This window comes from Paralichthys olivaceus, chromosome 13 (assembly GCF_024713975.1).
Source record: "Paralichthys olivaceus isolate ysfri-2021 chromosome 13, ASM2471397v2, whole genome shotgun sequence".
Lineage (NCBI taxonomy): Eukaryota > Metazoa > Chordata > Actinopteri > Pleuronectiformes > Paralichthyidae > Paralichthys > Paralichthys olivaceus.
Genome location: NC_091105.1, coordinates 8,611,522 through 8,639,398, shown reverse-complemented (window position 1 = coordinate 8,639,398; position 27,877 = coordinate 8,611,522). Strand labels below are relative to the sequence as shown.

Genomic DNA, 27,877 nt, shown 5'->3' with positions numbered 1-27,877 from the left:
CTTGCATCATTGGCTGATTAAGTGTGAGCTGTCATTGAGGTGTCGTGTGCACCTTCCTGCTCACGTTGCAGGGGCAGCCCTATGGGGGGTGCCCCTCCAACCCCCAACCCGCCACCCCTGTCCAAACAAGAACAGTCCACCCGAAAACACACACACACACACCTAATGACCGGCTGGCAGGGAGGGTGCTGCTAAGGGCAACAAGTTGTGTGTGTGTGTTATTAGGTGTCTGCAGTTCTAATAAAGGAAAGCACTGCGTCCTTCGCTGCCTCATCAGACGGCTTTACTCTGCTTTGTCCGCCTGTCTGATTTCTGCCCCTGTGTCCGTCAGTCCCGCGGCAGAGCTGGATGGCTCGCAGCCTCTGGATCATCTGGAGAAGAGCGCGTTTGGGACGGACCTCATCTGTGTTTTTTGATTTCCTCTGTGTGACCAGGGTTTTGGAGAATGAGTGTGTAGAGAGAGATCTTAAGATCTTGGTGTGTTTATTCGACCTGGCCTGAAGTGTGTATACAGGGTATAAGTGAGAGAGAGTGTGTGTATGGTTTTGCCAACGCCATTGGAAATGCTGGGGCGTCCAGCAAGGTTATTTTTGGATCAGTGACAGCGTGTCAATGGCTGCAGATGCGTCGCAAAGGAAGGCTCTGAGATACCAACAGACCCTGGTAGGGCTTTACCAAATCTTCCTCCACCTGCCTGTCTGTTTGCTGTCCCCTCTTAAAATGTCTCCTCGTTTTATCTCCCTTCACCTGCCTCTCCCTCATCTCTCCATCTCCCCACCTGTCGTTTAATCTTCTCTAACCATCCTTTACTGTTCTGTATTTACTTTCGCTAATTCTTTCACCCCCCTCCTTTCCTTACTTTTCCAACTGTTCATGTGATTTCACCTGTTGCATCCCTTCTCATCAACAAGCTGCGTTTTTTTTCTCTCCTGATTCACTCCCTCTGATCCCTCCTTATCGAATCTGTGCTCTTTATCTCCTCCTCGTCCATTCTCTTTTCTTCTCGAGCAAGATTTTTGCTGCTTTATGTCATATCTATTTGTACAGCCCTCAAACACGTTAACAGTCTCCGCTGGTTTCACACCTCCCACGTTATAAAATGCAGAGTGAAGGCGATAAATGGAACATCATCCCTGCGGTAAACAGGGATTTTATTTTTTATTTGGTATAGAAACACTGAGCTTTTATTTGATCTCTTGCATTTGACTGTTATTGACTGTGGGTTGTTTTTTTTTGCATTCCCTAGATTATATCCTGAAGCATGTTGCGTCTATATGACCCTTTTTCCTGCCTTCTATCTGTACGCCTTCTCAGGCTGCAGCCTTGTAAAGTCATTGCTGTTTTCATGTGTTGGTGGATATAAATACCTATATACAGGAAACCTGAGCAGACAGGTTAGATGTGCTTGTTGAGATGAAGTCATGTCACTATATCCTTCAGTTCATCTGTTCAAATACTCATCCAGAATGATGGTCATTCCTCTCAGGAACATCATGAGATGTGTGGTGGTCTTTCCCCACCAAACCTATTCATTTCTTTAATCCTCTTGTTGTCCAATCACATCTGTCGTTTGGACACGAATGGATCTCAGCATCAGATTCTTTTTTCTGTTTTTCAGATGTTTTTCAAGCATTGACTTTGCATTCAGTTTTTTTTCTTTTTTGTCATTGGTGTTGTTAATGAATTATAAGATTCCTAATGACAGATATATGAGCACCAGTGGTTGAAGCAGCTGGAGTGTGTGATGCACAGTTTGTTATGTTAAAGCAGCCTGAACAACTGACAAAGTGAGGAGGAGGAGCGGTGAGAGAGAGCGCCGGCTCCTCTTCTGCTTTCAGACGATGGACAATTGACGAAATCAAAACCTTGTTTCCCAGCCGTCCTGTCCTGAAGACTCTTGGGGGCCCACTGGTCAGATATCAATAAGAAATCTTAATTAATTACACTATTTCCAGGCTTAATGTCTCAGGTGTCAAAGCTGTGATTGTGTGTTTTGTGCATGAGATCGCAAATTAGAGCCTTATGATTTTAGACAAGATCTTCACATATGTCTGATGGTGGAAGTAAATATTAGATATCTGCTTATTCCCTGTAAAGTGTTTACATTTAAACAGTTTAATTTAGTAAAAAGGTAAGTACTTCATTAGATGTTTAGATAACTGTTGTTTCAACTGCATCTAATAAATGATATTTCACATTTTAGGCAGGACTTGCTCCACACTGAGATATAAACAATCAGCAGTAGTTCTAGAAGAAACTAGTAGATATTACAGGAAAAGATAAACATTGGAAACATCATTATTTATTTTTGTAGTCCTTTAATTGCCGTTAACACAAGGTTTAATATAAAACAGGATTAGACAGTATAAACTGAAGTTTGAATAATAGAAAGAAATTAGATACAAATATAATGAGCAGCAGTAAAAATAAAAATCAACACAGTAATGATTAATTTATTTTGTACAATAATAATAATCATCATCATAGTGTTCTGTAAATGTAAGTGTGTAAGTGTGATTTGGTAATAATTATCAGGAAATTAATGGCATATATATATCTTTCATTCAGACAATTTTTGGATGTTCAGCTGACCTGCATTAAAAGGTTGTTGCACTAGTTGTACATTTTCATATTAAGTGCGTACACAATTTGAACACTATCTTTTCTTTCCCTGTTTTGTTAGATGTTTTTTAATGCACAGTTGTTAGCGAGTGACAACTCTGACAACTGAGAACTTGTAATTACGGACATAGAAATGTTGCACAATGTCTAAGGATGTTGTTGCCGTGTTTAGGAATTCAAAACAGTTTTCCCCATCATCATTACCTGAACTCTGTGGCCACTTTATGAGCTACACCTGTACAATTGACCACAATCTTCAATGTTGGATTTTGGATGAAACTACTTAGAAGTGATGGACTCGTTATCCACAGCCACGGTTTTCAACTGAGACGGCTAAAAAAAACTTTTCAGCCAGTTTGATCCCGACTCAGACCCAGACAACTAAACACCCTGTGACCTGCAAATTAATGCTCGCTGGGTTCGTAAAGTTGTGTTAACTACTTCCAAGTCACGCAGCTGTTGTTGACCTCTGACCTTAACAAGGAGGAAGCTCCCTCTGTGGACCCGTGTCTCGCTGACACACGCTCCGGAGAGGCGACGACAACAGAGAGCTGCTCGTGTATTCAATCTGCAGCCCCACTGTGTGTTGGTGCTCGCCTCGATACACCTGGTTGTGTGTTACAATGTGTGTGATGCATGTGGTTAAAAATGAGGTTGTGCGACGAGTCTCAATCTGCGAGAATGTCAACAGCAGTGAAATGGATCTCATAAGTCTCCGATGGTACAGGCTACTAAAAGGGATAATGTTCACCTGCCAAATGTCTTGCAGACGGGAATGACAGGGATGTAGACGATTAAGCCATTAAATTTCATACGATATCACAGCCGCTCGATGTGTCTGTTCAATTACAGAGGCCGCGATAATGTAATAATTTAACCGCTCGCCATTACACCAGTAGCTACAGGATGAAACGCTATGTTAAGTTTGTAATAGTGTCAATAGCTTGTCATTGTTTTCGTGTGGAGGTTATTGCCCCCCCATCTGTCGATACAACTGGCCTCCTGGGAGAGATGGGCCGAGAGATAGACAAACGGCATGAGAGAGGGAGAGGTGCGGAGAAGTGTGTCAGTGAACATTGGGTCACACTGCTGCTAAATTTATCCACGAGTAAGGTTTCAACCCGTGGGGGGGGGTTTGGATGGATGGGGACAAGGGGTGGCGAGAGGGAAAGTTTCAGGGGGAAGAGTGAGGGAGAAACGTGAAAGGTTGAGGCGTAGGTGAGATGGCTCGGGAAAGCAAGTGTCTTTAAATGTCACACAGTAAAATCTGATATGAAATGTGTCACAGAGCTCGAAGATATGTGGAGAAATAAATAAGAAATTGAACATGAATCGGGAGCTTGTTTCCCACATGCATCTTAGCTCATGATGGGTTTGGTGACTGTTGTTGAAGCTCATAATGACCCGTGAGTGTTGCATAGACTAAAAATGGATGTAAACTGCTCAAAAATAAAGATATAAAAAATAAAGAGTTTAGCAAAATAATCAGATTTAGTAAAAACTGACAAGTGTTACATGTAATAGTCAAATAATAATGACACCCAAAGCACAAACCTCCACCAAGGCCCAACATCCCCTTTAATACATCCGAGCTGCACCACATTGCAAACACTCATAGACACCAGGTCCCTAAATATGACTCATTTTTATATCCATGAATTATTCTCCAATTTTATTTTAAAAATAAATATCAGACTTTTTTACTGTAATTGGTGAAACGTATCAGGGAAAAAGAGATGACAAGTAAACTTTAAACCTGACCTGAAACTGAATAAAATAAATAATAAAAAAAAGAAAACGTAAATAACTAGAATGGCACATAACACGTGACTCAACAGTCCCCTTATGAAAGCACATTTAAATTCACAAGATCTGATCTTTTATTTGGATCTGCACCAAATCCACACACACAATAACAGTCCCCTTAACATGTCAGATTATTTTCATCAAGATCCGTTAATTATTTTTTTAAATTATAATTATTATAATAATTGTTTATTTATAATTGGGTTAAATTGAATCAGGTTTTGAACATTTCTTAGCTTTTATGGGATGGGGGGGGGTGTTCCTTATAATTACTGCAAATAATCTGAAAGCTGCTTCTCTCCGCCCATATTCCTTTGAAAGGCAGAAGTGTATATCCCAGAATGCATCAGGTAAAATGCCGGGAAATGCCTTCCCTTGACATACCAGACTATTGCAGGGTAAAACACTATCAAGCGTATTTACACTAAATATCTCTACATGGTGCTGAAATGAAATCATGTTCTTTTCTTACTGGCAGGAGAATCCTCAGGATTCAGGGCTAACGTTGTCGTCTCGTTACAAAGTGTCCAACTCCACTGCTGCGCCCACACTGACATTAATCACCACAGTCCAACAGACTGACTGAACCCTGCAGCTTTTCACAGATTTATGCAAACAGCTGCCTGACGGGGATGAAAACCAGCAGCACTCTGGTCCCTAAAGACCCAGAAACCATGTGAGAACTACTGGGTCACAACAGAACCGCAGAGAGTGACCCACTTTACTGTGAGAGAACAGCTTTGTTTTACAGGCTGCATTTGTATTACCTCTGCCAAGGAGGTGATGTTTCGTCTGGGTTTGTATGTTACTCTGCAGGATTACACAAAAAATAATTGACATATTTCCACCAAGTATGAGTCAAGAAAGAACCCATTACATTTTGGTGCTGATGGGAATCAAGGGCCAAATCAAGGGCCACAATTTATTTATTTGACTTTGTGAGATATGTGAGTATTTGTCAACATTGTTGTTGATTTCTCAGAGAATAATTCAATGTTAAAAATAAAATCAGGATCTAGTGAGTTAAAATGGGATTTTTCTTCATTCATGATGATGTCTCTTAGCTGTAGTTTCCAGTCAAGTTTAAAGATTATTCTCATCTGACTTTCACCTTTTAGCGAAAATAAACGTTAGGAAAAAAACCCTGATACTGCTGTCATAGCGCCAAGTCAAGCTTTAGTCGATCATGTCATCTATGCTGAAGGCATTTAAAGTACAGCACACTATTATCCAGCCTGTCTGACTCAATGATAATATGGTTATGGTCTCTAGTCAGTTAGCACGTATTATTTTCATTCCTTAAGCTTGTGTCCTGCAGGCCTGCTATCATTAATGATCCCGCTGCTGGAATCTGCTGGAGCGGCGTCCTGACTGAGAATCCACCTCGCTGAATTAAGAGCTGCTGACAATTTATTGTCAGGCCTCAAGTGTCTGTATTAACCTCTACTGCTTCCCCCTCCGTGTGTGTGTGTGTGTGTGTGTGTGTGTGTGTGTGTGTGTGTGTGTGTGTGTGTGTGTGTGACCATACCTGTCAGTCACTGAGGTCCACTGTATGCAGGTAGCAGGTAGACTGTGTCTCTTACATTCTGGCAAAGACAAGAAAGGAGAGAAATTACAGTCAATCCACAGTGAGCAGCAGTCTGCAGGAGGAACAACTAACATGATGCGGGAGCGGATCAACACTTTTGAGACAGTTCTGAATATAGATCAGTTTCTGGTAAGGTCAACTCATTTGTATATTGAAATATTCTCTGCCTTAAGTTGGAACCGTTTTTGCAAGGACTTATTAATGGTGAGTGGGAGGAGGCGGCACCTTTTGTACTGTGTCTTGTTTTTACTGACTTCAGATGTTAAATTCCATGTTGTGGCGAAGCTAAAGTTAAATGTAAACCAGGGTCAGAGGGCTCAAAAAGGCCTCCATGGTGGATTCTTCATGGATTACTCAGTGTGAAGTCGGCTCATGCATAACACATGGAAGTTTACAGTTTGGTTTATTTTTCTCTTGGCTGCGCCGACGTGCCTTAATTAGAAAATGACAGCTTGAACAGTGTTTGTACGACGCATGGTAATGTTGATGTTCTGGTTAATTAGTGTATGCATATGGACGTGCGTGCGTGCGTGCGTGCGTGCGTGCGTGTGTGAGAGTGTGTGTGTGTGTGAGTGAGAGAGAGGGATGGGGGTGGGGGTGGGGGTGGGGGTTATCTCCTGATCTGTCAGTCAGTGAGTGGGTCAGATTTTATCATTAACCTTGTACTAAGGGACAGGACTTAATTGTTGTAAGGCCTCAACACACAGGCACGCACAAATGCACAAAGAATCCATTCATACAAACAGTACTTTTAAAGACAAATTCACTAATGCATTTTAAAGAACACACACATACATGAATGAATATTCAGTGCGGACTTCCTCTCATATGAGACGCAGGAATGTGCTATTATTTTTTTTTTAATTAACTCTCAATGTCACAGCGCCCTTGAACCTCTGCATCTATTAGCAGCTCTCACTATGACTGAAGCTCTCTCTTCCCCTCTCTCTTTTTTCTACAAGCCTGTTTCTTCTTTTGCTTATGTGTTTCCCACATCTTGATTCTCATGTTCTGTGTGTTACAGTATGTATTGCCTTGCTAAAAAAAAACCTAACACAGGCCCTGTATCTCTAACAAAGCCGAGAGAGGAATGATTTAATGTTCTTCCATTTTCTTCTTCCCGTGAGGCCTGCAGTGAGCACAACAGTGAAAGCAAAGAAACTAATAATGAGGGGTGCAAGTGTCAGAGCCGTACTGTAACGCCTGACTACCCTTATGTGTTTTAGAAAGATTAGAGAGAGAGAAAAGTGCTGAAAAACAGCAAGCGTCACCAGGGGAGGCCGAGGGAAACTTACTGGGAGTAAATTAATGTGAGTGGAGGCGGGAGAGAGGGGGGATACTGTCTGTCCCCGGGTGTGGACGACCTGATGTGGGAAGGTCACTGAACAGTCAGAGAGCAAAAAGACGACAGCGTGTATGCTCAAAGCGTGTGAAAGCTGGGTGAATGTTGGTCAGTGATGTCATTTCTGGGCCCCGTGCGGATCAGATGGACGCAGCACAAGGTTACGTGGTGACACAAAAGTAAACACAAGGTTGAGGGATGGAGACGTGAACAAAGTCAGCATGACGGGAAAGAACCGAGCTTTCCGGATCTCTCTCACGCCATCAGTCTTTGTCCCAGTTTTAGATCTTTGATTTAGCTGTTTCCATTCATGCACAATTCCTGATTCATAAAGGTGCACATTTAGGTTGTTCCTTGTTTACTGTTGAACATATTTTGAAAATTGTTCCTTGTTCAAGCACATCGTGTACTTCAAAAAATAGAAATTCATATTTATTGTTGGTATTGTTGTCTGCAGCCCAGACTTTCACATTTATTTCCATTTAGAAAACTCAGAGGACTTTATTTAATCATTTCTGGGTTTTAGTTTATATTGTTTATCTGGGTCATTTCTATTATTAATTAACCAGGCATAATTTTATTCAAGTCGATGAATTGTCTCTTCCAGAGCCCAACAGAAAATTACAATTTCATATTTCTATTTAAAATTTGATTGTAATATAACATTCAAATGATAATATATGTGCAACTTTTGCAATACACCTGTGATCTGAAATAACAGCTACTCTCAGCTACAAAAACAAGTCTGATAAAATATCCCATGAAGAGATGTTTTTGATATGAGATTATTTGACTCTGACCTTGGAGGTGAAACAACAACAGATCTCTCTGTGTGAAGACTGAGCAGGTTTCTCTTGTTGCTGTACCTGGTTATAATGGCGTCTGGTGGCCGCCCCTGTTTGATGATGTTGATGGATTAGTGCTTTGGTGTTAATGTGTAGAGCAGTGGTGGAGGTGATGTAGAGGTTGTCTGCACTGGAGGACAGTGGAGACAGAGCAGGGACGTTGCCACATTATGCTGAAGACAACTGATGAGAAACAGGTAAAGACTTGAGGAGCAGAGGCTCCATCTGCTCTGAGTTTGTTTTTTATTTATGCTGTCGTACTTAATCAAACGCTCCAGGCTTTTTTGTTTAATCTTCATAAGTTACTTTAGTGCATCTGTTTTAAATGTTTTAGTTGTTTTTTTCCATTCGCAGATTTAATGAGTTGTTTGTGCAGAAAGATGCAGTGTGACTCTAACAAAAAAATAATATAAGTGATATGATTAGAGATGGAAACCTGGACATTTCACACATTTTCATGCATCCACAAGAAATTCCTTTCTTGAAAACAACCCTTGCTCTTGTTCATTTAACAAAATGATGGTTCAAGTTGGTTAACTTGAGTGGCATTGACTCAGGATATAGAGAGGGTCGACCACTAACCAGCCAGTGGTTTGATCCCTGGCCCAAGTGTCAGTGAGCAAGATTCTGAACTCCTACTTGCCATTGATGGCTGTGCTGGCAGCGTATGAATGGTGTGATGAAAAAAGAAATGCCGCCTATAGGCGCGTTACATGAATGTGTGCGTGAAAAGTTGATTTCAAAAAGCTTTGTATGAATACAGTCCATTTATCATTTATGTCTATTGGTGGAAAATCATCTTTGCCTTAAAACGCTTTTCTGAGACGTTCCATAGAATCTCCTCTTTGTCATTGTCCTATCAGAAACAAACCCCATCATACAGACAGCAAAACAAATGAATGATTTGTGGAGGTGATATTTAAACAGCTCTTTGCATGATTCCAAATATGTAAAATAGACGTGTGGTCTGCAGATCTCAGCTTCTCACCGGTCGACTGTTGTCGCAGCTTTTGCAGCATAAGTAAGAGAGTAATCAACAAACAGTTGTTAGTTTAGTGCTGATAAGCTGTTGTGAATATCAGTTTGTGGTTCGTGGTGTTCAGGGAGGTGTTTAAAATCCTGCAAGATAATTTAGAGGCATCAAGAGTTTCCAAGAGCCTATAACAGTGTAACTGCATGACCACCAACATGTGGTGTATTTGTGTTTTAATTATAAACGTCTGTATTAGTCACGTTGTCAGACGGTTGTAGTGGTTTATCTGTGCGGTGGATCAGCTTGGTTCTGTAAGTTAAACTCTCATTCATTTTCTCCATAGAGATTTTGATTATTGGCCATAATATTTTAACCATCCAAGATACAAGATTGTGAAACAATGTTATTTGCTCCTGTAGAAGCCACAAGTCTGTATGATATCATCTCAGCTTTAATTTTAATTTAATCCAAAGGGGTGAAAATCACTGCAACAAGTTTAAATTAAAGAAGCGTGTGGAAGTCATTGAAAAAATATATTTTAAAATATAAATAAAATAGTCTTTTTTGTCTCAGAATCACATATTTTTATGGTCATGATTCATCTCATTGCTGGTCTGACCGGTTCAAGGGTTAAAACTTTTCAAAAGAATTTTCTGACACGTCAATGGAGAAAATCAATTTACCTCTGAACCAGAGCCGTTCTAAAAGTGGGGGCCCCTGTTACACTCTATTATAGTGGACTGGTTGTGTAAAGCAGTTTATATGTATATTATTAACTAATGAAAGTCTCATCAAAAGAAAGATTTAACCAACTTGTCCTTGTCATGTAGTCATTTCTACACAGATTGTTGTTATACACTTATCGCTGAACCTGATTATGTGCTTTTAGTCGAGCTTCAGTCAGTGAGTTTGTTGAGGGCCTCACAGTTGGATGTGTCAGCTCTCCTCTGTGTGAACATGAGACAGAAATGTTTGGCAGCTCTGTGTGATTTAGCATCTCGACTTTCTGTGAGCTGGGATCCATGTGATCTCCGGGTTTAGGTTGCACATCACAGCTCCACCTGGATCCGCAGTATTTTATAGCTGCTATATATTTTTTTTTTTTTTTACGAGCGCAATGCAAAGCCATCACACTGGATCACAGGGTATCGGGTTTTCTGGCCATGTGTGTGCATGTGGCTCTAGGGTTGTAGGTGTAAAGCGCACACAGAGTCGGAAGGGGAAGATGCAGAATGTCCGCTCTTCCAGGATCTCATCCTCTGGCTCCTCTCCAGCCCCTGCCATCTCTGAGGGGAGGGTATTTTCCGATCTCTTTGCCAGTTTTGTCCGTTTCTATCTGCCAGGGTATTCAGGTTGCAGTGTATCTCTTACACCCCTCCTGCACACCCCCTCATCTCTCTCTCTCATTATCTCAAGACTCTGGATCTAGTTTTATCCTCCACCCAAGTCTCAGTTGTCAGAGGTATTTCCCCTTCTCTCCCTCCTCTGCTCTCTGTGATCCCGAGAGCTGCGGCCAACATGTGGTTTCTCGACTTGTGTGGCTTTTTGTTTCACGGTTCATTGTCAGTGTTTCCCCTCGTTTGCAGCTGTACGGCGAGTACAGGGAGCAGCTCGGGAACTTTGCCAGGCGGGAGGCTGCCCGTTTGCTGACAGAGAGACAATGGAGGAGACAAGCGGGGGAGAACGCCACAGCCTCGGGTCGAAAAGGCCACGGCCGGCGGCATCATCATCATCATCACCACCCTGTGAACCTGGAGTCACATCACAGCCACGCCTCATCTACCAAGAAGCCTCGTCCCTACTCCAAATGCCAAGGTGACCAGCAGAGAGTTAAACAGTCAGATGCTTCACAAAAGGTTGAGTCTGAAAAGGTGCAGCTACGGTTTCCATGGTCATGTTGCAGTTGCTGCTTGCTGTGTGGTAACCAGGTAACAGAGGTGGAAATACATCCCATTCAAACATCTTTACTTTCAATACAGTTTCATCCTTTTATTAGACGACAAACATTTTCCTGATGGTTTCAGTTACTGCTGAATTTGAAAAGTGAGATTTTACATGCAACATGATGAGCTCATAAAAAAGGATGCACTGCTGTAGTTTGATAAGGCTACTGCATACATGAGAGACTCTTGTGTTGAAAAAAAGATTTTAAATGTATTAATGAATGACTTGAATGACTTAAATATGAGATGTTAAAATATTAAATATTACTTCTGGTTAAAAATCCAAAATAAAAATCCAATTCCAGGTGCTGACTCTACCTCCCTCATGTATGCAGTAGCCTTATCAAACTACAGCAGTGCATCCTTTTTTATGAGCTCATCATGTTGCATGTAAAATCTCACTTTAGAAATTCAGCAGTAATTGAAACCATCAGGAAAATGTTTGTCGTCCAATAAAAGGATGAACTCTTGTTTTAGACACTGATACATGTATGGAAAGTTTTCAGAGCAGAACTTTCAATTGCTGCTTTTATACTTTAACGTGTTTGCAGTGCTGAACATAATTTACATTTATCATCTACATTAATAAATCAATGATATAACACTGTGTAAAAAAGCTGCTCTTTAGAATGAGTAGTTTCGTTGCTTTTTTTTAATTTATTTTTTTACAAATACTGCTGGTGTTTTGTGTTTGTTTAATGAATATTCAATCCTTTTGTCAACCTCCCCGTGGACACTGTAGAACTTCATTTAAGGATTTGATTATATTGTGTTACTTAAGATGTTCTTGACTGATTGTGCGAGTCAACGTCAATTTACTCGTCACCAGGGGTTCCACTCCGCTTCTCTTTTTTAAGTACAAGAAAATTACTGAAATAACATCGCTTCAGTCATTTTGCCGTTTAAAGACACTTCAAAAATCTTAGCTTGAAATAGAAAACAAACTAGAGGCTTAAACACAACCTCTTCAAGTACAGTCAGAACTTAAACCTGTATATATTTACATGCTGGAAATCATACGGATTTAAACACTGTGCGTATTCACACAAATGTCCAGAGAACATCATTTCCTAAATGTCCATTCACATTCACATCACTCTCTGACTTTATAGGTACTTCTGGGATGAGCCAGAGCATCATCACTACACCCATAATCACACTGAATGATTCCCTCTCAGGCATAGTTACAATAAATAACTCTCAGTAATTAAATCAAGTGATAAATGTCTTCGAGGTGAATCATTAATTTTATCTTGCTGGCCCAGATTGTTTGGCTCGTGTGCGGCGGTACATTGTGACCAAGATGGGGGAGGACTGGATTTTCCTGGTTCTTCTGGGACTGACTATGGCTCTGGTCAGCTGGAGCATGGACTACACCAGCGCCAAGAGCCTGCAAGGTATCACAGGCCAAGGTCATGGGGATTTACTCCTGTCAGGTTCTCTTTTTATTTGTGCCATTTGATTTCTCTCTTTCAGCCTATAAATGGGTGCACGGGGAGCTTAAGGGCAACGTGGCGCTCCAGTACCTGGCCTGGGTTACGTATCCCATGATCCTTGTCATGTTCGCCTCGCTCTTCTGTCACCTGGTTTCCCCACAGGCCATCGGTAAGCTCTCCATCACCTGTCAGCCTCTCTTATCCTCTCAAACAACCGGCTCTTTTTCTTACCTCCTATTGTTTAAGTTTCCTGTAGTGGCTGCATTTGAACCTTTTCACCCCTCTACAGCATTCACCATCTTTGCACTCGTCTGATTAACCTCACTCTTTCCCCTTCAGGTTCGGGTATCCCAGAGCTGAAAACCATTCTTAGAGGTGTAGTCCTGAAGGAGTATCTTACACTGAAAGCCTTCGTAGCCAAAGTCGTCGGCCTGACTGCTGGCCTGGGCAGTGGAATGCCGGTGGGCAAAGAGGTAAACAAACCCACCTTTTCACATTTTCACTCCTATCTTATCCCCATCAATTGATCCAGTTTCACCATCCTCATCATTGGTTCCTCTATCCTTTTCTTTTCCCATCACTCTGTCTCTCCTTCCTCCAAGCTTGGAGGATGATAAATTATCCCCTGTCATTTTTTCTTCCTCTCTCCCTCCTCTCACAGGACTGACGCAAATTATTCAAGCTCTCCATAAAGCAGTGCATTCATTCTCCCTGTTTCAGTCGCAGGGCAACTGTCATATCCCACATTTGCAGTATAATTTATCTGTTCCGAAAAAACACGTCCCACTTTGGACTCTTTGCTTTACAGACAATAGTCGGTGTCTGTGTCGATAACATCACATGTTTAACATCTCCCATCTCCTCCAGGGTCCATTTGTGCACATCGCCAGTATCTGTGCCGCAGTGCTGAGCAGATTCATGTCCATCTTCTCTGGAATTTATGAGGTAAGCCGAGGCACTGACCAAAAGAGGCTACAGTACCCATGAGCCTCACTCACCACAGTTAATGCACCGATGAATGCGGAATGCAGTTTTTCCATCATAACTTTGTCTCAGGGTTCCCACAGGCTCAGATTTGAATCGAATCAGTTTTGAATTGTGATGTTTGTCATGCAGTGGTACAGATACAGGTCGCCACCCACTTTGGTCCAGACCCAGACCTGTTGCAATACTGTAATAACTTGTGGATGTGTTGCCATGTACAACCATTCATGTTCCCTCAGTTTAAATTATATAAACCTTGTTGATCCCCTGACTTTTCATTTATCTCCCTCATCGGGTCAAACTTTGCAGACTGTAGACTCCTGTTATGAAAATGACTGGATGCCCTTGACAATGCCCTCGTTCCTCGTCTTTCAGTTCTATCAACACTTTTCACTTGAAAAGGTCTTAACTCCCACGAGGCCCCTGCTGCGTTTGAGTTTGCCAAATGTGCAAAATTTTGAGTCGTTGAGATTCATTGAAAGGTCCTTGAATTTAATATTGGAGAGAAAGTGGGAACCCTGTCGTTGCCTGTTGTCCACTCCCAAATGTCTCACGCACTCCCCTCCCAGTATCTCTTGTGTCTTTGTTTTGGCTCTCCCCCTCACACCTCGTCTGTTTGTGTCTCACTGTATTAATAGTGTGATGGTAATGTCTGGCATGTGTATTAACAGTGACCTCCCATATCCATGTCTCCCTCTTTCCCCGCTCTCTCTATCTCCACCTCCCTTTTGACTTTCTCATTCATCCCTGCTCGTCTGTGTCCCACCATGCTCCTCCCTCCCTCTCTCTCCCCTCCTCCCTGCCCCTTTCCACCCATGACCCTTAAACCCAGAATGGCACCCATAACCAGGACCTGTTGGTGTGTGCGTGTGCCGTGGGAGTGGCCACCTGTTTCGCCGCCCCCGTGGGAGGCAAGTCCCGCCTCCATCAACTTGCTCGGGCGCAGGTCTCTGGTCAGCTTTGTCCTCCTGAAATAACATCAGCAACACAAACATGGAGATTAAATCTGACCTCAGACCAGTGGCCTGCATTACAAGTGATGAATAACACTGATCGAATGTTTAAACACACAGACTGACCCACTAGTGCCTGAGCCTTGGATTATAGGGTTCTGTTGACTTAATAGGAACTTAAATACACTTTTACCTCTTTTAAACCAAAATTAAATTAAACTCACTAATTGTGTCGTTTGACTCTTTGCCCATTGCCAGTAGAGGAGTTTTGCCTTTCTGTTTTGTCCCTGCGTCGTGTACAATGTCATGAGCGCACCGACAACTGAGGCACTCTTACCGAATTAGCACGTTCACATGATGTTTCTGTCACTGCCGATTGAATTCATTCCCGTTGCAGACAAAAGCCAGAAGCTAGCGGGTGTAAGTGGGTTATTTGACCAGTGGAGATGAGGCTTTATTCACCGTCTTGCTGAGAGTGAGAAGACCATTCGGTGGGTGATACACTAAATGTAAGGGTAGATACCCATGGTGTTTGGTTTAGCTTGTAAACATAATTTATGAAACACCATGAGGTTTAGAATGTCGCCTTGAGATGTGGCCAAGATTTTCAGCATCTGTCAGTCAGGTCTGACAGAGCCAGGCAACTTAGGGCAACACCCCCCCCACCCCCCCCCCCCCCCCCCACCCCATTTCACGCTTTAACTGTCCTGTCATTAAAGGCCAAATGCCCAATAATATCTTTAAAATAGGAAGACAACCAGAAGGACATCCAGAGAGAGCATAGCTCCAACAAGGCTAATGCCCTATCTCACTAAGTTGAAGAAAGTGAAAAACAAAATCCTGGAACTTCCCCCTCATTTGAATCCACTCCAAAAATTGATGAGTTCTTCCTTGGCCCATACTTCACCCTTCAAACAAATTTGAATCAGATCAGTAGTTTTTGCGTAATCCTGGTCACAGTCAGACAAACGGCAACGAAAACATAACCTCTGAATAAACTTGATCTAAAAAGTTACAAAGAACTTTATAATCCAAGGTCATGAGTAATGAATGGAAATACTTTGTCTTCTACCTTTAACTTTTGTTTTGAGATGCCTTCTCTAAGGATTGGTTTGTTTCCTGTCTGCTTCCTCTGTGTGATTACTCTCATCGCCCTGTGCATCCTCTCCTTTATATTCTCTTGGTGTGATCCCTCCCTTCATTGTGACTTTATTTTCTACAACACTTCAGTGAGCATTATTTATTCACTTTATTCCATTTTGCCTCCCTTCTGTCAATTCTCCCCCTGTGGTTCCACATCCTGTCCTCTTCACCTTGATCTTTTATTCTCTCTTTCTCAAACTCTCCTGTCTGCGCTCTTGCTCCTTCATCGCCATCATTTTACCCCCTCATCATATCACACCTTTCATCCCTCGTTCTCTCTCACCCCTTCACTTCCCCCTGTTTTTCCTCCCCCTCTCTGTTTTCTGTGTCAGTAGAACCCTTATGGTTACACAGATATACTGACTGTTGGCTGTGCCGTGGGGGTGGGATGCTGTTTCGGCACTCCACTAGGAGGTACTGTACATCTGCACACGGCCTCTTACAATCACAACTGCTGCACTAAACACCTTCCTGTTCTGGATCAATCCTGTTCTGTAATGTCACAAATATTACACATCACAAACCATCATGTCCCTTTGACATGAAATTCTTAAATGGTCCAAAAAAAGTTTAAAAAAAATAAACTGAAACTAATTAATTGGGTCTTTGATTATTGCTTATTTTGTCATGAAAAAAACAAAGAGACGTTTTCCATATTTTGTTAAATTGAATTTTTTTAAAATATAATGTTATCAAAAACTATCAAGTGACACAAATCAATAAGCTTTTTATTTGAGTGTTTTATTATTATTGTTTACCTTTGTTACTTATTCAGTTGTGAAAATACATTACAATACAATTAGAGGTTTGTCATATTTTATTTGTTTTAAAAATCCTGTAGAATCTAAGTTATTTACAATAATCAACTTTGGTTGAAGTCCTTAAAGTTACATTTTGTACTAGTATGAAAATAATTCAATAGCACAGTTCCCTGGTTACCGTCTTGTTTTGTGTGCACACACAACAGAAGTTCAGTTAATTACAGTGGAGCTCATTCAACGTCTCAGCGCTCATCCATTCTTGTAGCTGGCTCCTAAATTCATGTTTGGCTTTGAGAGTTTTATGAATGAATAAAGAAAAAATTACTTATGACATGTTGCTCATCTTCCAATGCTTTTTGCGAGTGACTGCAGACTTGGCAGCTGATGCAAACATTTTCATCAAGTTGATAAAGCAAAATTCTCCATTCTCTGGCTTCAGCATTTCAATTTTGGACTGTTGCCACACAAAACACAAAATGTGAATAAGTCACCTTGAAAGTTTGTTTTTTTCAAACTATTGTGCAAAGGTACACAAAAACATGTCTCAATACACTGACTGAGGGCAAGTTAAAAGAGTAAAAACCAAATTTTCGATCAACCATGAGAGGCTGGCTACAAGGACACTGTTTGTTTTTCATCCTTGTTCTGTTCATCTGTTTATCTTTTTCACAGTAATGTTTCTGAGGCTCTGATGTTTATTTTATTTCCTCAAATCCTGATTATACCCCTGTATGTGTGTGTGTGTGTGTGTGTGTGTGTGTGTGTGTGTGTGTGTTCACTCCCTGCGGTCCCCCTGTTGTGTATAATTACACCCTCAGCTTCTAGTGTTTTTGGTCTCATTCTGCTTATTTAACTCATTTCTGTCTCTCTCCCCCTCCCTTTTCTATTTCTGTCCCTCTCTCACCCTCCTCTCCTCCACTCTTTTCCTCTCACTATCCATCCTCATTTCTCCTCTCTAATCCCTCCTCTCCCTCTGTCCTTCCTCCCCTCTCTCTCCCTCTCTCTCTCCCACCACCAGGGGTGTTGTTCAGTATTGAGGTCACGTCTACCTACTTTGCGGTGAGGAATTACTGGCGGGGATATTTTGCCGCCACATTCAGCGCCTTCATATTCAGGGTGCTCTCTGTTTGGAACAAGGATGCTGGTGAGAAGAGGAGCAGATGCACAAACACACACACAAGCCATGAAATTCTGTTGAGCTGGCGTGTTAGGGAAAGTAGCTGGATATGCTTCTTAGGATAAAATGTTTTAAATCATCGCCTACAGAATATGTGAGACGCACCAACACCATAGTAAAGACACTTGTAGCTTTTGATCCCTGCATCCTGTCTCTTCTTTGGGCCAGAAACATCGACTTCTCACAGTTTATGTTAATATCTGAGCTTTTATGTGCAGGATACAATCCACAAAAGGACATTACATTACATTACATGCCTTATTTTTACAGATTCGCTCGTCCATTCTTCCACAAGAAAGATAGTTGTGAAATCTACATCTTCTCGACAGTCACACATCAAATTGTTATATTAAAAATGTCCAATTATGTACTTTTATACCGGAGATAATTCAGAGATGGGAATCGTCATTCTCATTTCATGCTTTATATTATTAAAGAAATACACAAGTGCACTCTTTTTTAACCAGCTTGTCCAACCTATAGACTGTATATAAAGATGGTCTTAATTAGAAATGGAGTGAAACGTCATGATTGATAGATTATGCTGTCTGGCGATTGGTCGAGCATGTGTTTTGCGGGATCTCGCTACCACGGCTCCATCCCCTGATGGGGGGTTCCAAATGTGCAAGATGGCATCGTTTTTCAGTGCAGAATTTCACTGTTTTGTTTCTCACTGCTCTCGTAATGTTGCTTTCAGGCACAAAAGGCAGCTGTTTTTTTAGCAGGAAAGCCAATGAACCCACTGTACGTGCTCAGCACCACACAGCACACAGACAGAGGAAGCAACGAGCTGGTGAACACAGAGCAGCATTAACACTTACATTCATCAGGATGACATGAACACGACTCCAAATTAGTTTACAGCCTGTTTCACTGTTAATGCAGATTTAAAATCCCACAGATGCTGTTTTTATAATATTGTTATTTTTATTATTTCATTTATTGCAGTGGGTGTTGTTTTATTCATGTAATAAATGTCCCCCCTTTTCCTGGACCTCCATTTCCCTTGTTTGATTTCAACAGATGCAAATAATAAAAATTCTAACTCAAGCGTCTGAGCACAGACGTGTAGGGAATTTAAAGTAGAGTGATTGAAATCACATTTGTTTTGGGGTTAAAAGATTATTTGTAACGTTTATTTTTCTGTGTCTCTCAGTCACAATCACAGCTCTCTTCAAAACTAACTTCAGGATGGATTTTCCCTTTGACCTGCAGGAGCTGCCTGCATTTGCAATAATAGGGTGAGGACAGTGTGTGTGTGTGTGTGTGTGTGTGTGTGTGTTTGTGTGTGTGTGTGTGTGTGTTTGTGTGTGTGTGTGTGTGTGTGTGTGTGTGTGTGTGTGTGTGTGTGTGTGTGTGTGTGTGTGTGTGTGTGTGTGTGTGTGTGTGTGTGTGTGTTTTCAGCCATCATATTCACATCCTTCAAGGAGGTTATGTTTTCACCTGTGTTTGATTGTGGTGCTGACGCAGATTAAGGGGCAGAATCAACTATCTTTTATGACAAATAAATCATTTAGACCGTGAGTGCCCCTCTACTTTTTTCTATCTAAAGTTATATCTATTGTTAGGATGTAAAGTTTTTCTTACTGTTCTCGTGCACAATGACTGAACAAACTATTTTCTTGTGTCAGGATTTCTTGTGGCTTTTTGGGGGCGTTCTTTGTCTACCTGAACAGACAGGTGGTTCTCTTCATGAGGAGACCGACAGCGCTCACACGCTTCCTCACCAAACAGTGAGAGACACACACACACACACACACACACACACACACACACACAGAGACAGCTGCTGTGGATTAGTGTGGCGCTGGCCTCTTAAACCTCTGCGACTCTGGGAGCAGATGCATTCAAACCCAGTTCATCTTAATGTATCTCGGCTCCACTCTCCAAACTCATCAGTCTCACAACACTGGCCCGGGCAGCAGCAGAGCCTTAACAACCTTTCAGCCCGTTATTCACTCAATGGAGAGATTCACTTATCCTCCGAGACTCAATAGTCAGGGAACATTAGTCTCCACCATTAGACAGAGGCGAGCAGCAGCACCGGGAGAGCCCCAACAATCAGTGCTGGTACACACACTCACACGTTCATTACTGTTATTCCTCCTTTTCTTAGTGGTGTTGCAGGTTTCTGCCAATGCATTGTCCTTGTAAATGTGTGTAATGTATGCGTGTGTGTGTGTGTGTGTGTGTGTGTGTGTGTTTGTGTGTGTTTGTGTGTGTGTGTGTGTGTGTGTGTGTGTGTGTGTGTGTGTGTGTGTGTGTGTGTGTGCATGCTCCCAGTCGATTGATCTATCCAGGTGCAGTGACGCTTATCATTGCCACCTTGACGTTTCCTCCTGGATTTGGACAATTCATGGCTGGAGAGGTTAGACAGAATAAATCTCATGCTCTCTGACTTGTTTCTGGTGTGTGTTCATTAATATTGAAGGATCAGCAGAATCTATTGTGTATTTACATGATATGCTTTAAAGGCTAGATGGGGTGACTTTTATTAGCACCTCAAAGTCTGTTTACAAGTCTTGAGGAGTATTATTGCATTTGTGAAATTTTTTTTTTTATATAAGGCTTCTTGTTGTGCTGAGCTGTGTGAAGTCTGATAATCATGTGATAACAGTTTAGTTTGGGTCTGAAGATTACAAGTTTGAAATGGAAAAGAATCTGCAGAGGAATAAATTTAGAAAGAAGTGAGGTTGCCAGAACTCTGTGGTCGACTCCTCATCTCTGCTTGAGGTTGCTCAAGAGATTCAAATCCTTACAGCTATTTATGCATCCAAAGTTGTACTCCTCTTAGAATCCATCCATCCATTATCTATACCCCTTATCCTTTGAGGGTCGGGGGGGAGTATAAATATATACAGAAATATATATATGTTTTGTAATTTGCTTTTCATTATGCAACTATTTATATCTTAGTTTTAAAATATTTGTTTTGTCAAAGCATTTAACTATGACATCAGCAAGAATGTAATTCGTTTTTTGTATATATTTAAAAATGTTCCTTTGACCGGTAACAAAATGTTTCCTTCTTTCAGTCGAGTGAAGTTTTGACATCTTAAATCCAATGTCCAGATGCTTTAACCCTTGAATCTGTGATCCTACTCTAACAATAGGAGCTTGTGTGCACACAGCTGCAGGGCTTTTTAAGAGGAATCATGTGAAAAACAAATATTTTTCTATGTCTGTCTGTTCCTTCTGGCAGCTGATGCCTAGAGAGTGCATCAACTCCCTGTTTGATAATTTCACCTGGACCAAAATCTCAGGATATCCTGCTCCGCCCGGCCTGGGCCGCTCCTCTGCGTGGCTGCATCCTCGAGTCAGCGTCTTTGTCATCCTCCTCCTCTTCTTCGTCATGAAGGTACCCCCCCCCCCCCCTTGTTGTGCACTGTAGAGATTTCCCTTAAATACATGTGACAGCATGAGAAACCTGCGGGACTGTTCTCGTTCCCACCTTGATCCTGTTTTTGTGTTGCAGTTCTGGATGTCAGCAGTTTCCACCACGATGCCCATCCCCTCGGGCGCCTTTATGCCAGTGTTCATATTAGGTAAGAGGATTTTGTAATGCGAGTGTAGTATCTCCTCCTGAGCTTCAGTTCAATTTGTCTTTAACAGCAAGCCTTATCTCTCTCTCCTCAAGGAGCTGCTTTCGGTCGCCTCGTAGGAGAGATCATGGCCACTCTATTCCCAAATGGAATCCTGTTTGATGGGATAGTCTATCGCATCCTACCGGGAGGTTACGCTGTCATTGGTCAGTCTGGTATCCTTAGTGGCATTCAGGCCCCCGGAGCTCTAAAGACTTATTGTAAAGCTGTAGATTTGAGGAGAATTAAACATTTTTCGAATGAGTGACTTTGAAAGGGTTTCATCTCTTGAAGATTTAAATATGGCAGCCGACTTCACTATTCTGGTCCTAGTTGTCTGCCCTGGTCTTTAAACCTAATATCCACACGCAAATATGCTGACATAGCCTTTTCTACATATAAGCTGTGTTTTGCCTGCAGTAGCTTTCTCTGCAGAAACTCCTTGTGTTTCCCCAACAGGGTCAAAATTAAGTGAAATCTATTCCCAATAAATGGTCCTGCTTCACCCAAACCTTTGGGGTGAGGCTTGCAGCTGTATATGTACTTGATTGGTTAAGTTCTCCAGCCAACATTTAAATTAACAGGTGGACTGACAACAAAGTCCAGGCCCTCCTGAGTATTTTTGCTGAGGAGGATATTGGGAGGGAACTGGAAACAGCGGCCCATAATGATAAAGTTTATTTAAAAATAGGAGTGAAACAGCTTGTTGTAGCCGTCAGTTGTTTATGTGTCAGCAGGCTGATTTGTTTAGTCACCCTTAATCTTAAATCTGTGGGGGGAAAAGGGAAAAGTTCCCTGTACTCTTGGTCTAAACACGGCTGTTGGAAACACTGGTAACACTCTTTAAAATGTCTCCTTTATTACATTTGAATAATTCAAATGTTCCGAGCCCAAATTGGTTCATCAAGAAGAATCATGGATTATACAATAAGCAATTTATAATAACGCAGTGTAATCATACTTCACCCTCACCACTGCCCTCCCCTCTGCTTCCTGCCAGGAGCGGCTGCAATGACAGGAGCCGTCACACACACAGTTTCCACGGCAGTAATCTGCTTCGAGCTGACGGGTCAAATCTCCCACATCTTACCCATGATGGTGGCGGTCATTCTCGCCAACATGGTGGCCCAGGGTCTGCAGCCATCTCTCTATGACTCCATCATCCAGGTGAAGAAGCTGCCTTACCTGCCTGAGCTGGCCCTCGGGCACATCAGGTAAAGGTTACAGAGACCGTTTTGTTTTCCTTACAGGTGAGGAGTCAGACAAATGATGATGACTGAAGTGTCTCTGCCTCCACAGCAAGTATAACATCTTTGTGGAAGACATCATGGTCCGCAGAGTGAAGTTCTTGTCTTCGCAATCCACGTATCGAGAATTAAACAATCTGCTGGAGACCTCGAGCCTGAAAACTATTCCACTGGTCGACTCGAAAGGTAGAATGACCCACGTCATCATAATGGCTGCTCTATGTTACAGATGCTTAGAGTAAAAGTATAAACCTTCATGAAGGTAGAATCTAAGTCCATCATGTTTGTTTCCTCTTTAAAGTTGGACATAATTCACCTACCAACATTTTACATAGTAGAAAGTATAGTTATTTGCAAACCTGGCTCTGTTCAAAGTTAAAAATAAAACTCTCCAGCATCTGTAAGGCTCAGTAACATATTAGAGACTCCAGGAAGTCGCTGCTTGAGGCCAAGAAATGGTCCCACACCCTCACAAAACCACAACGTGGGGCTCATAGGCAGATTTGTTACCACTGAACACACCAGGCGAGCAGTTACCCGGTCTTTGGTATTTATGCAAAGCTGAGCTAACAACCTGCTGGCGTTATAGCTTCACATTTAACAGAGAGTAACATTAATTTTCTCATCTAACCAGAAAATGCACATCGAATAACTTCTCCTAACGTCTTAACTATTCCTCTCACATTTCCCTTTGCAGAATCCATGATTCTCCTCGGCTCCATCGAGAGGACAGAGCTCCAGGCTGTCTTCGACTGGTGGCTCTCACCAGATAGGCGAATGTTCGAAAGAGGTCAGGGTTCACCGGGCCAGGGCTCCAAAGTGAGCTGGGAGTCCTTCACCTTCGTCGATGAGGAGGGTGGAGAGGAGGGCGCGGACAAGGTGTTAAAAACAAACCGTCAAACAGCCTCGCAGATTGTGAGAGGGACGTTTCTTGGTTTTAAAAAATCATTAAACAGTTCTTGTGCCTTCAGACTGCTCCAGTTCAGGAGGAATGCAACGGGCCCATCCCATCTCCTAAACCTCACGAGGCCTCCACTGACTACACAGGCTCAGGTAACACAAAACTTCTACTGCACATAAAGACAAGTTCACCCATCAAATGTCACTTGCTCTCTCCTCTTACACGTGTGCTGCCATACCATGTCCACAGACAAGCGCAAGCTGCCATCTGTCAGTAGGGCCCTTCAGAGACTCTTCTCCTCCACGTCTTCGTCAGGCCAGATGGAAACTCAGGTACGCTGCTAACATCAACCTCGCATACTCATCACTTTGACCCCGAACGCTGGAAGGCTGAGTGCGTCTGTGATGTGCTGTGTGTCTGTGATCTGCTGGCAGTGACAGCTCACACAGGGACATCAGTCCAACATGTGCAGCCTGAGCCTCCCACGCTAATGTAGGGGGAAGCATCACATGCATGACAAACAAAGAGGAGTTGACATGTTCTGCAGAGCGATAAAACCACCAGGGGGCATCTTATCATCATCTGTATAGCTGTTTCAACTGACTGACTGTCATCCGTCTTCCCCTCCTCTTTTCTCAGGACACCACGACCCCCGCACTGACGGACACCATGTCACCAGAGGAGGTACTGCACACTATTGATTCCGCATCCACACAGCCAACAAGACAGAGACGATGAAACCATCCAGATCAATAACTCGCAACTCTGTACACTCCCTGACTCTTTCTCACTTTCTTGTGATTGGCTGAGGCAGATCAAAGCCTGGGAAGAGGCAGAGTTGGACAAACCAATCGATATGGAGCAGATACGTATAGATCCCTCCCCTTTTCAGCTGGTGGAGAGAACGTCTCTGCACAAGGTGACCACAGCTGCACATGAGTGACGCGTCACCACACACAAAGAACGTGCTCGGCCAGTGATTATTCACCTTTACAGTTTCATATTTACAATGCTACATTTTGGGAAGCACTCTTTTTATATACTTTTTTTATGGTTATCAGTGAGCTTTCGGCCGCACAAAAAAAAAGAAAAAAAACAGTCCTCTAATTAATTTTAATGGAGCCAGTCTGTTGCCAAGACTGTAGAGATGCCAAAGCAGAGGGCTGCAGTAAAAGTATGCAGAGTCATCTGGCAAATAAGATGCGAATAATTTTGGTGAGCTAAGTAAACGACAAACAGAAAAAATATCAAAAGCTGAAAAGATCATTGGAGATGCTGAAAAAGACACTACTGATACTGAATGAAAAAAAGATGGATTTGACCGTTGTAACATCACAAAGTTACTGAAGTCCTGGCGACACAGTTTCTGCTTAAGAACTTGTGCATTTCTCCGTGTATTGAACACTTTGGTACTTCCACATTATTTATATAAAATCTATACCTGCTTTGTAACCAAAAAATTACTTCTACAATATGGTACCTTTAAACATATGTGTTTTGTCATTCCACAGCCTGCGGCAGTGGAACAGTAAATCCTTTAAGTTGTTTTTCTTATGAGTGGCAGTGAGGACAGAAGCTGAAGAGTGGCAGCTTGTTCTCTGTTCATACAACCATAAGACTTTGAATCTTAAATTTGAAGCTGTGACTCACGCTGCGCAGCCGAGCCAAATATTTCTTCTTTGACTTCCAGAGAAATTGTTTATGGGGAACGGTGCAGCCATGCAAGCACAGCAGTGTCACTCTGCAATACATTTAACACTGACTGGATTATGTCCTTCTCTCTGTCATTACTCAGACCCACACTCTCTTCTCTCTGCTGGGTCTCAGTCACGCCTATGTCACCAGTATTGGAAAGCTGGTGGGTGTCGTGGCACTGAAAGAGGTAAAGGGTTTTTATGTTTTTGCTTTATCTGCATGTTTGGTGTCACCTTCCCTGGTGTGATCCCCCAATGCAGCATGGCAGTGAGCTGTGCTGATTGCAGATCGTGGGCCGTTTGTTCTGTCACAGAGTGCATTATGCTTTCTGCTCTGATTCATGCGTTTTTTTTCATTCGCCGCCCTCACAACTCAGCTCCCTTGATGTTCACTATACTAATCCTACATTGTTGCTTCAGTGCGTTTCCATGCGTCATGGTTTGGCCTCTGTCGACATTTCAATCACTTCTTCTCCTCGAACAGTTACAGAAAGCGATAGAGGGCTCAACTCGTAGTGGGGTGAGGCTTCGTCCCCCTTTCGCGAGCTTCAGAGACGCCAGCAGGAAAGCCAAGAAGCACCAGCCTACCTCGTCCACCCCTTCCTCCCCTACTCGAGACAGAGACCTGTGGGGGGAGGGAAGCAGACATGAGGGGGAGCTGGTGAGGAAGGAGTCCAAAGAGGACTTCAGAGGGAAAGCATCATCTTCCAGAGGAGCTGAAGGGAGTGATACTGCTCCCTCCTCCCCGATCAGCATGGGGAGCACCAGTGGGGGCTTTACAGCCACAGGGGGAGTTGATGACAGTCCCCAGGAGCCGGCATCCCCCTCTATCTCCTCACCCCCTTCCTCAGCTTCCCCTCCTGCCTCCCCTGTGTCACCCACCAGCCCTGTCCTCACCCTATCCTCCCTGCAGGAGGAGAGAGAGAGCGAGGAGTCAGATGAACCCATATAAGCGGACTGGCTTTCAGAAAAAAGACTTCAACTTTATACTCATTTCACTCCTTCTCCCCAGAGGCAGAGCTGTCGTCTGGGTGGAGGAGTCGGGCCGACCTGCAGCCCTCATCGACATTCAGCTGTTAGCGAGCAGGATGGGCTGGTGCACACAAAGCTCCTGAAACTTGTAGTACGGGATATTTTTCTACTCTTTCAATAATCTCATTTTTTCACTCTCAGGTGTCTTCCTGTATCTTTTGAACTGCAGATGGACAAACTGTCCACTCCTACATATCAATCATGATCAATGTCCATCCATATCTTGGACATGTTGAATGTTACTGTGCGTCACATGTACCGATGTCTGGTCATTTCATTAACTACCTTCGAGAAACAATCAACTGACAGCAATGAATTGTAAGATAATGAAATAATGTGTTGATGAAGACTTAATTCATTTGACCTAGAGGTCAAAGAGATCATGCATATTTAAAGTTTATTGATTGATAGTTAATTTCAAATTAAAACTTACATTTATCATATATTTGCTGTATGGTAAATATTCAAGTCACTGTAATTTATAAAGATAATAAATATAGAATTTGTCCACTAGTTTATTTTAATCATTTACAATAAAAATGATGACTAAAGGAAATGCTATAGCCATGCTAGTATAATCTGTAAGACTGTACATGAGTGGTTTGAGCTAAAGTGAGCATTCTAACGTGTTGATGACATCATGTTTATATGTATAGTTTAGCTGAGGCTGGTGGCAGGTTGCAGTATAGATCATTTGTTGGTTCATACTGACTTTAGTCCCGTGTGGAAAAAATGCAGCACTTGTTGCTTGACTACAACGTCACCCAGTAGAGCAGTGCAGTTAAAAGCCAATTCACATTCCTGAAAGATTAGCTCATAACAAGGATGTTGTATCTCTACTGTTCATCTCACCGTTGTTGCGATGAATAGAGGAAACAGCTGAAATCTTTCTAGAGTTGTAAAATCCTGTCTCTGTGTATAAACACACTGTTTTGGAGTCTCATAAGCTTTAAAATCCACATGTGTTAGTGTTTCACTTCTCCCTGGTACATGAGGCGAGACACCCTCACCTCCACTGTCATAAAGAATGTTTTGACCTAATGGTGGCGCTATGTGAAATCTCAGGAGATCACCAAAATAATAAAAATTCACCACAAGGGGGACAAAAGTATCTGGACCAAATTTAATGAGATATTTTAGTGTGGACCAGCGGTTTACTGACTAAGAGACCGATAGTGAGGTTAAAGGGATAGTTCACAGAAAAATTAAAATTCCCTCATTATCTACTCACCACAATGCTGATTGGGGGGGGTGTATTTGACACCACCAAACACTTTGAGTTACTGGGGTAAACAGCGTTGCAGCCAACACTTGGCTGACACCACAGGTGCAGTAAGGAGACATTTTATGTTTTTACATTTGAAGAAGTGGTCCCCCAGTCAATCTGTGAATTTTAATTTTTGGGTGAACTATCCCTTTAATATCGCTCGGTTACCTTGTAACCTTAGTTCTCAGAGTGAATCCAACCATTGAGTGGTTTTATGCCAACACAGGTGTTTTATGGGTAAACCATAGACAGCAGAGGGATTATTCCCCCAAATATGTGAAAGATGTAAGAGTGGAGAGATAGTCTCAATACGATAGAGACCACCATTATAGTGACAGCAAACCAGTGTTAACATAAAACAGGTTTGTCCTGTGAAGGTCAACAGTGTGGTTCTGTATGAGATGGAGCAAACTGTCCGCTCATCCAATAGCAGGCCCGTCTCTGAGAATCTGTCATAAAATAATCCTGATGAGGACCAGAGAGGAGCGTTATTTGGAAAACGTTAACAGGCTGGATTACGCTGCTGCTGCTGCCGGCTCCTTGGTGATGCCTGTTGTGCCTGAAAATCACCAATGAGCTGGC

The 27,877-nt window shown here is 42.4% G+C and overlaps 1 protein-coding gene across 1 annotated transcript; it reads left to right on the top strand.

The window, feature by feature from the left end:
* Positions 1-131: 131 nt before the first annotated feature.
* Positions 132-26,987, top strand: clcn1b (chloride channel, voltage-sensitive 1b). The gene is made up of 23 exons (XM_020092931.2): positions 132-663; positions 10,763-10,991; positions 12,385-12,516; positions 12,596-12,724; positions 12,895-13,028; positions 13,423-13,500; positions 15,971-16,049; positions 17,415-17,540; positions 18,730-18,814; positions 19,205-19,306; positions 19,857-19,941; positions 20,776-20,931; positions 21,049-21,118; positions 21,211-21,321; positions 22,155-22,368; positions 22,454-22,587; positions 23,099-23,280; positions 23,373-23,454; positions 23,552-23,634; positions 23,942-23,986; positions 24,117-24,221; positions 25,098-25,184; positions 25,481-26,987. The coding sequence occupies exons 1-23, from the start codon at positions 613-615 to the stop codon at positions 25,946-25,948; spliced, it is 2,967 nt and encodes a 988-aa protein (XP_019948490.1). The 5' UTR covers positions 132-612; the 3' UTR covers positions 25,949-26,987.
* The last annotated feature ends 890 nt before the right edge of the window (positions 26,988-27,877 follow it).

Coding starts and splice junctions, on each gene's coding strand:
- clcn1b (XM_020092931.2), top strand. CDS start 613: ATGGCTGCAGATGCGTCGCAAAGGAAGGCTCTGAGATACCAACAGACC. Junction 664..10,762: donor TGAGATACCAACAGACCCTG/GTAGGGCTTTAC, acceptor CCTCGTTTGCAG/CTGTACGGCGAGTACAGGGA. Junction 17,541..18,729: donor TGTTTGGAACAAGGATGCTG/GTGAGAAGAGGA, acceptor TGTGTCTCTCAG/TCACAATCACAGCTCTCTTC.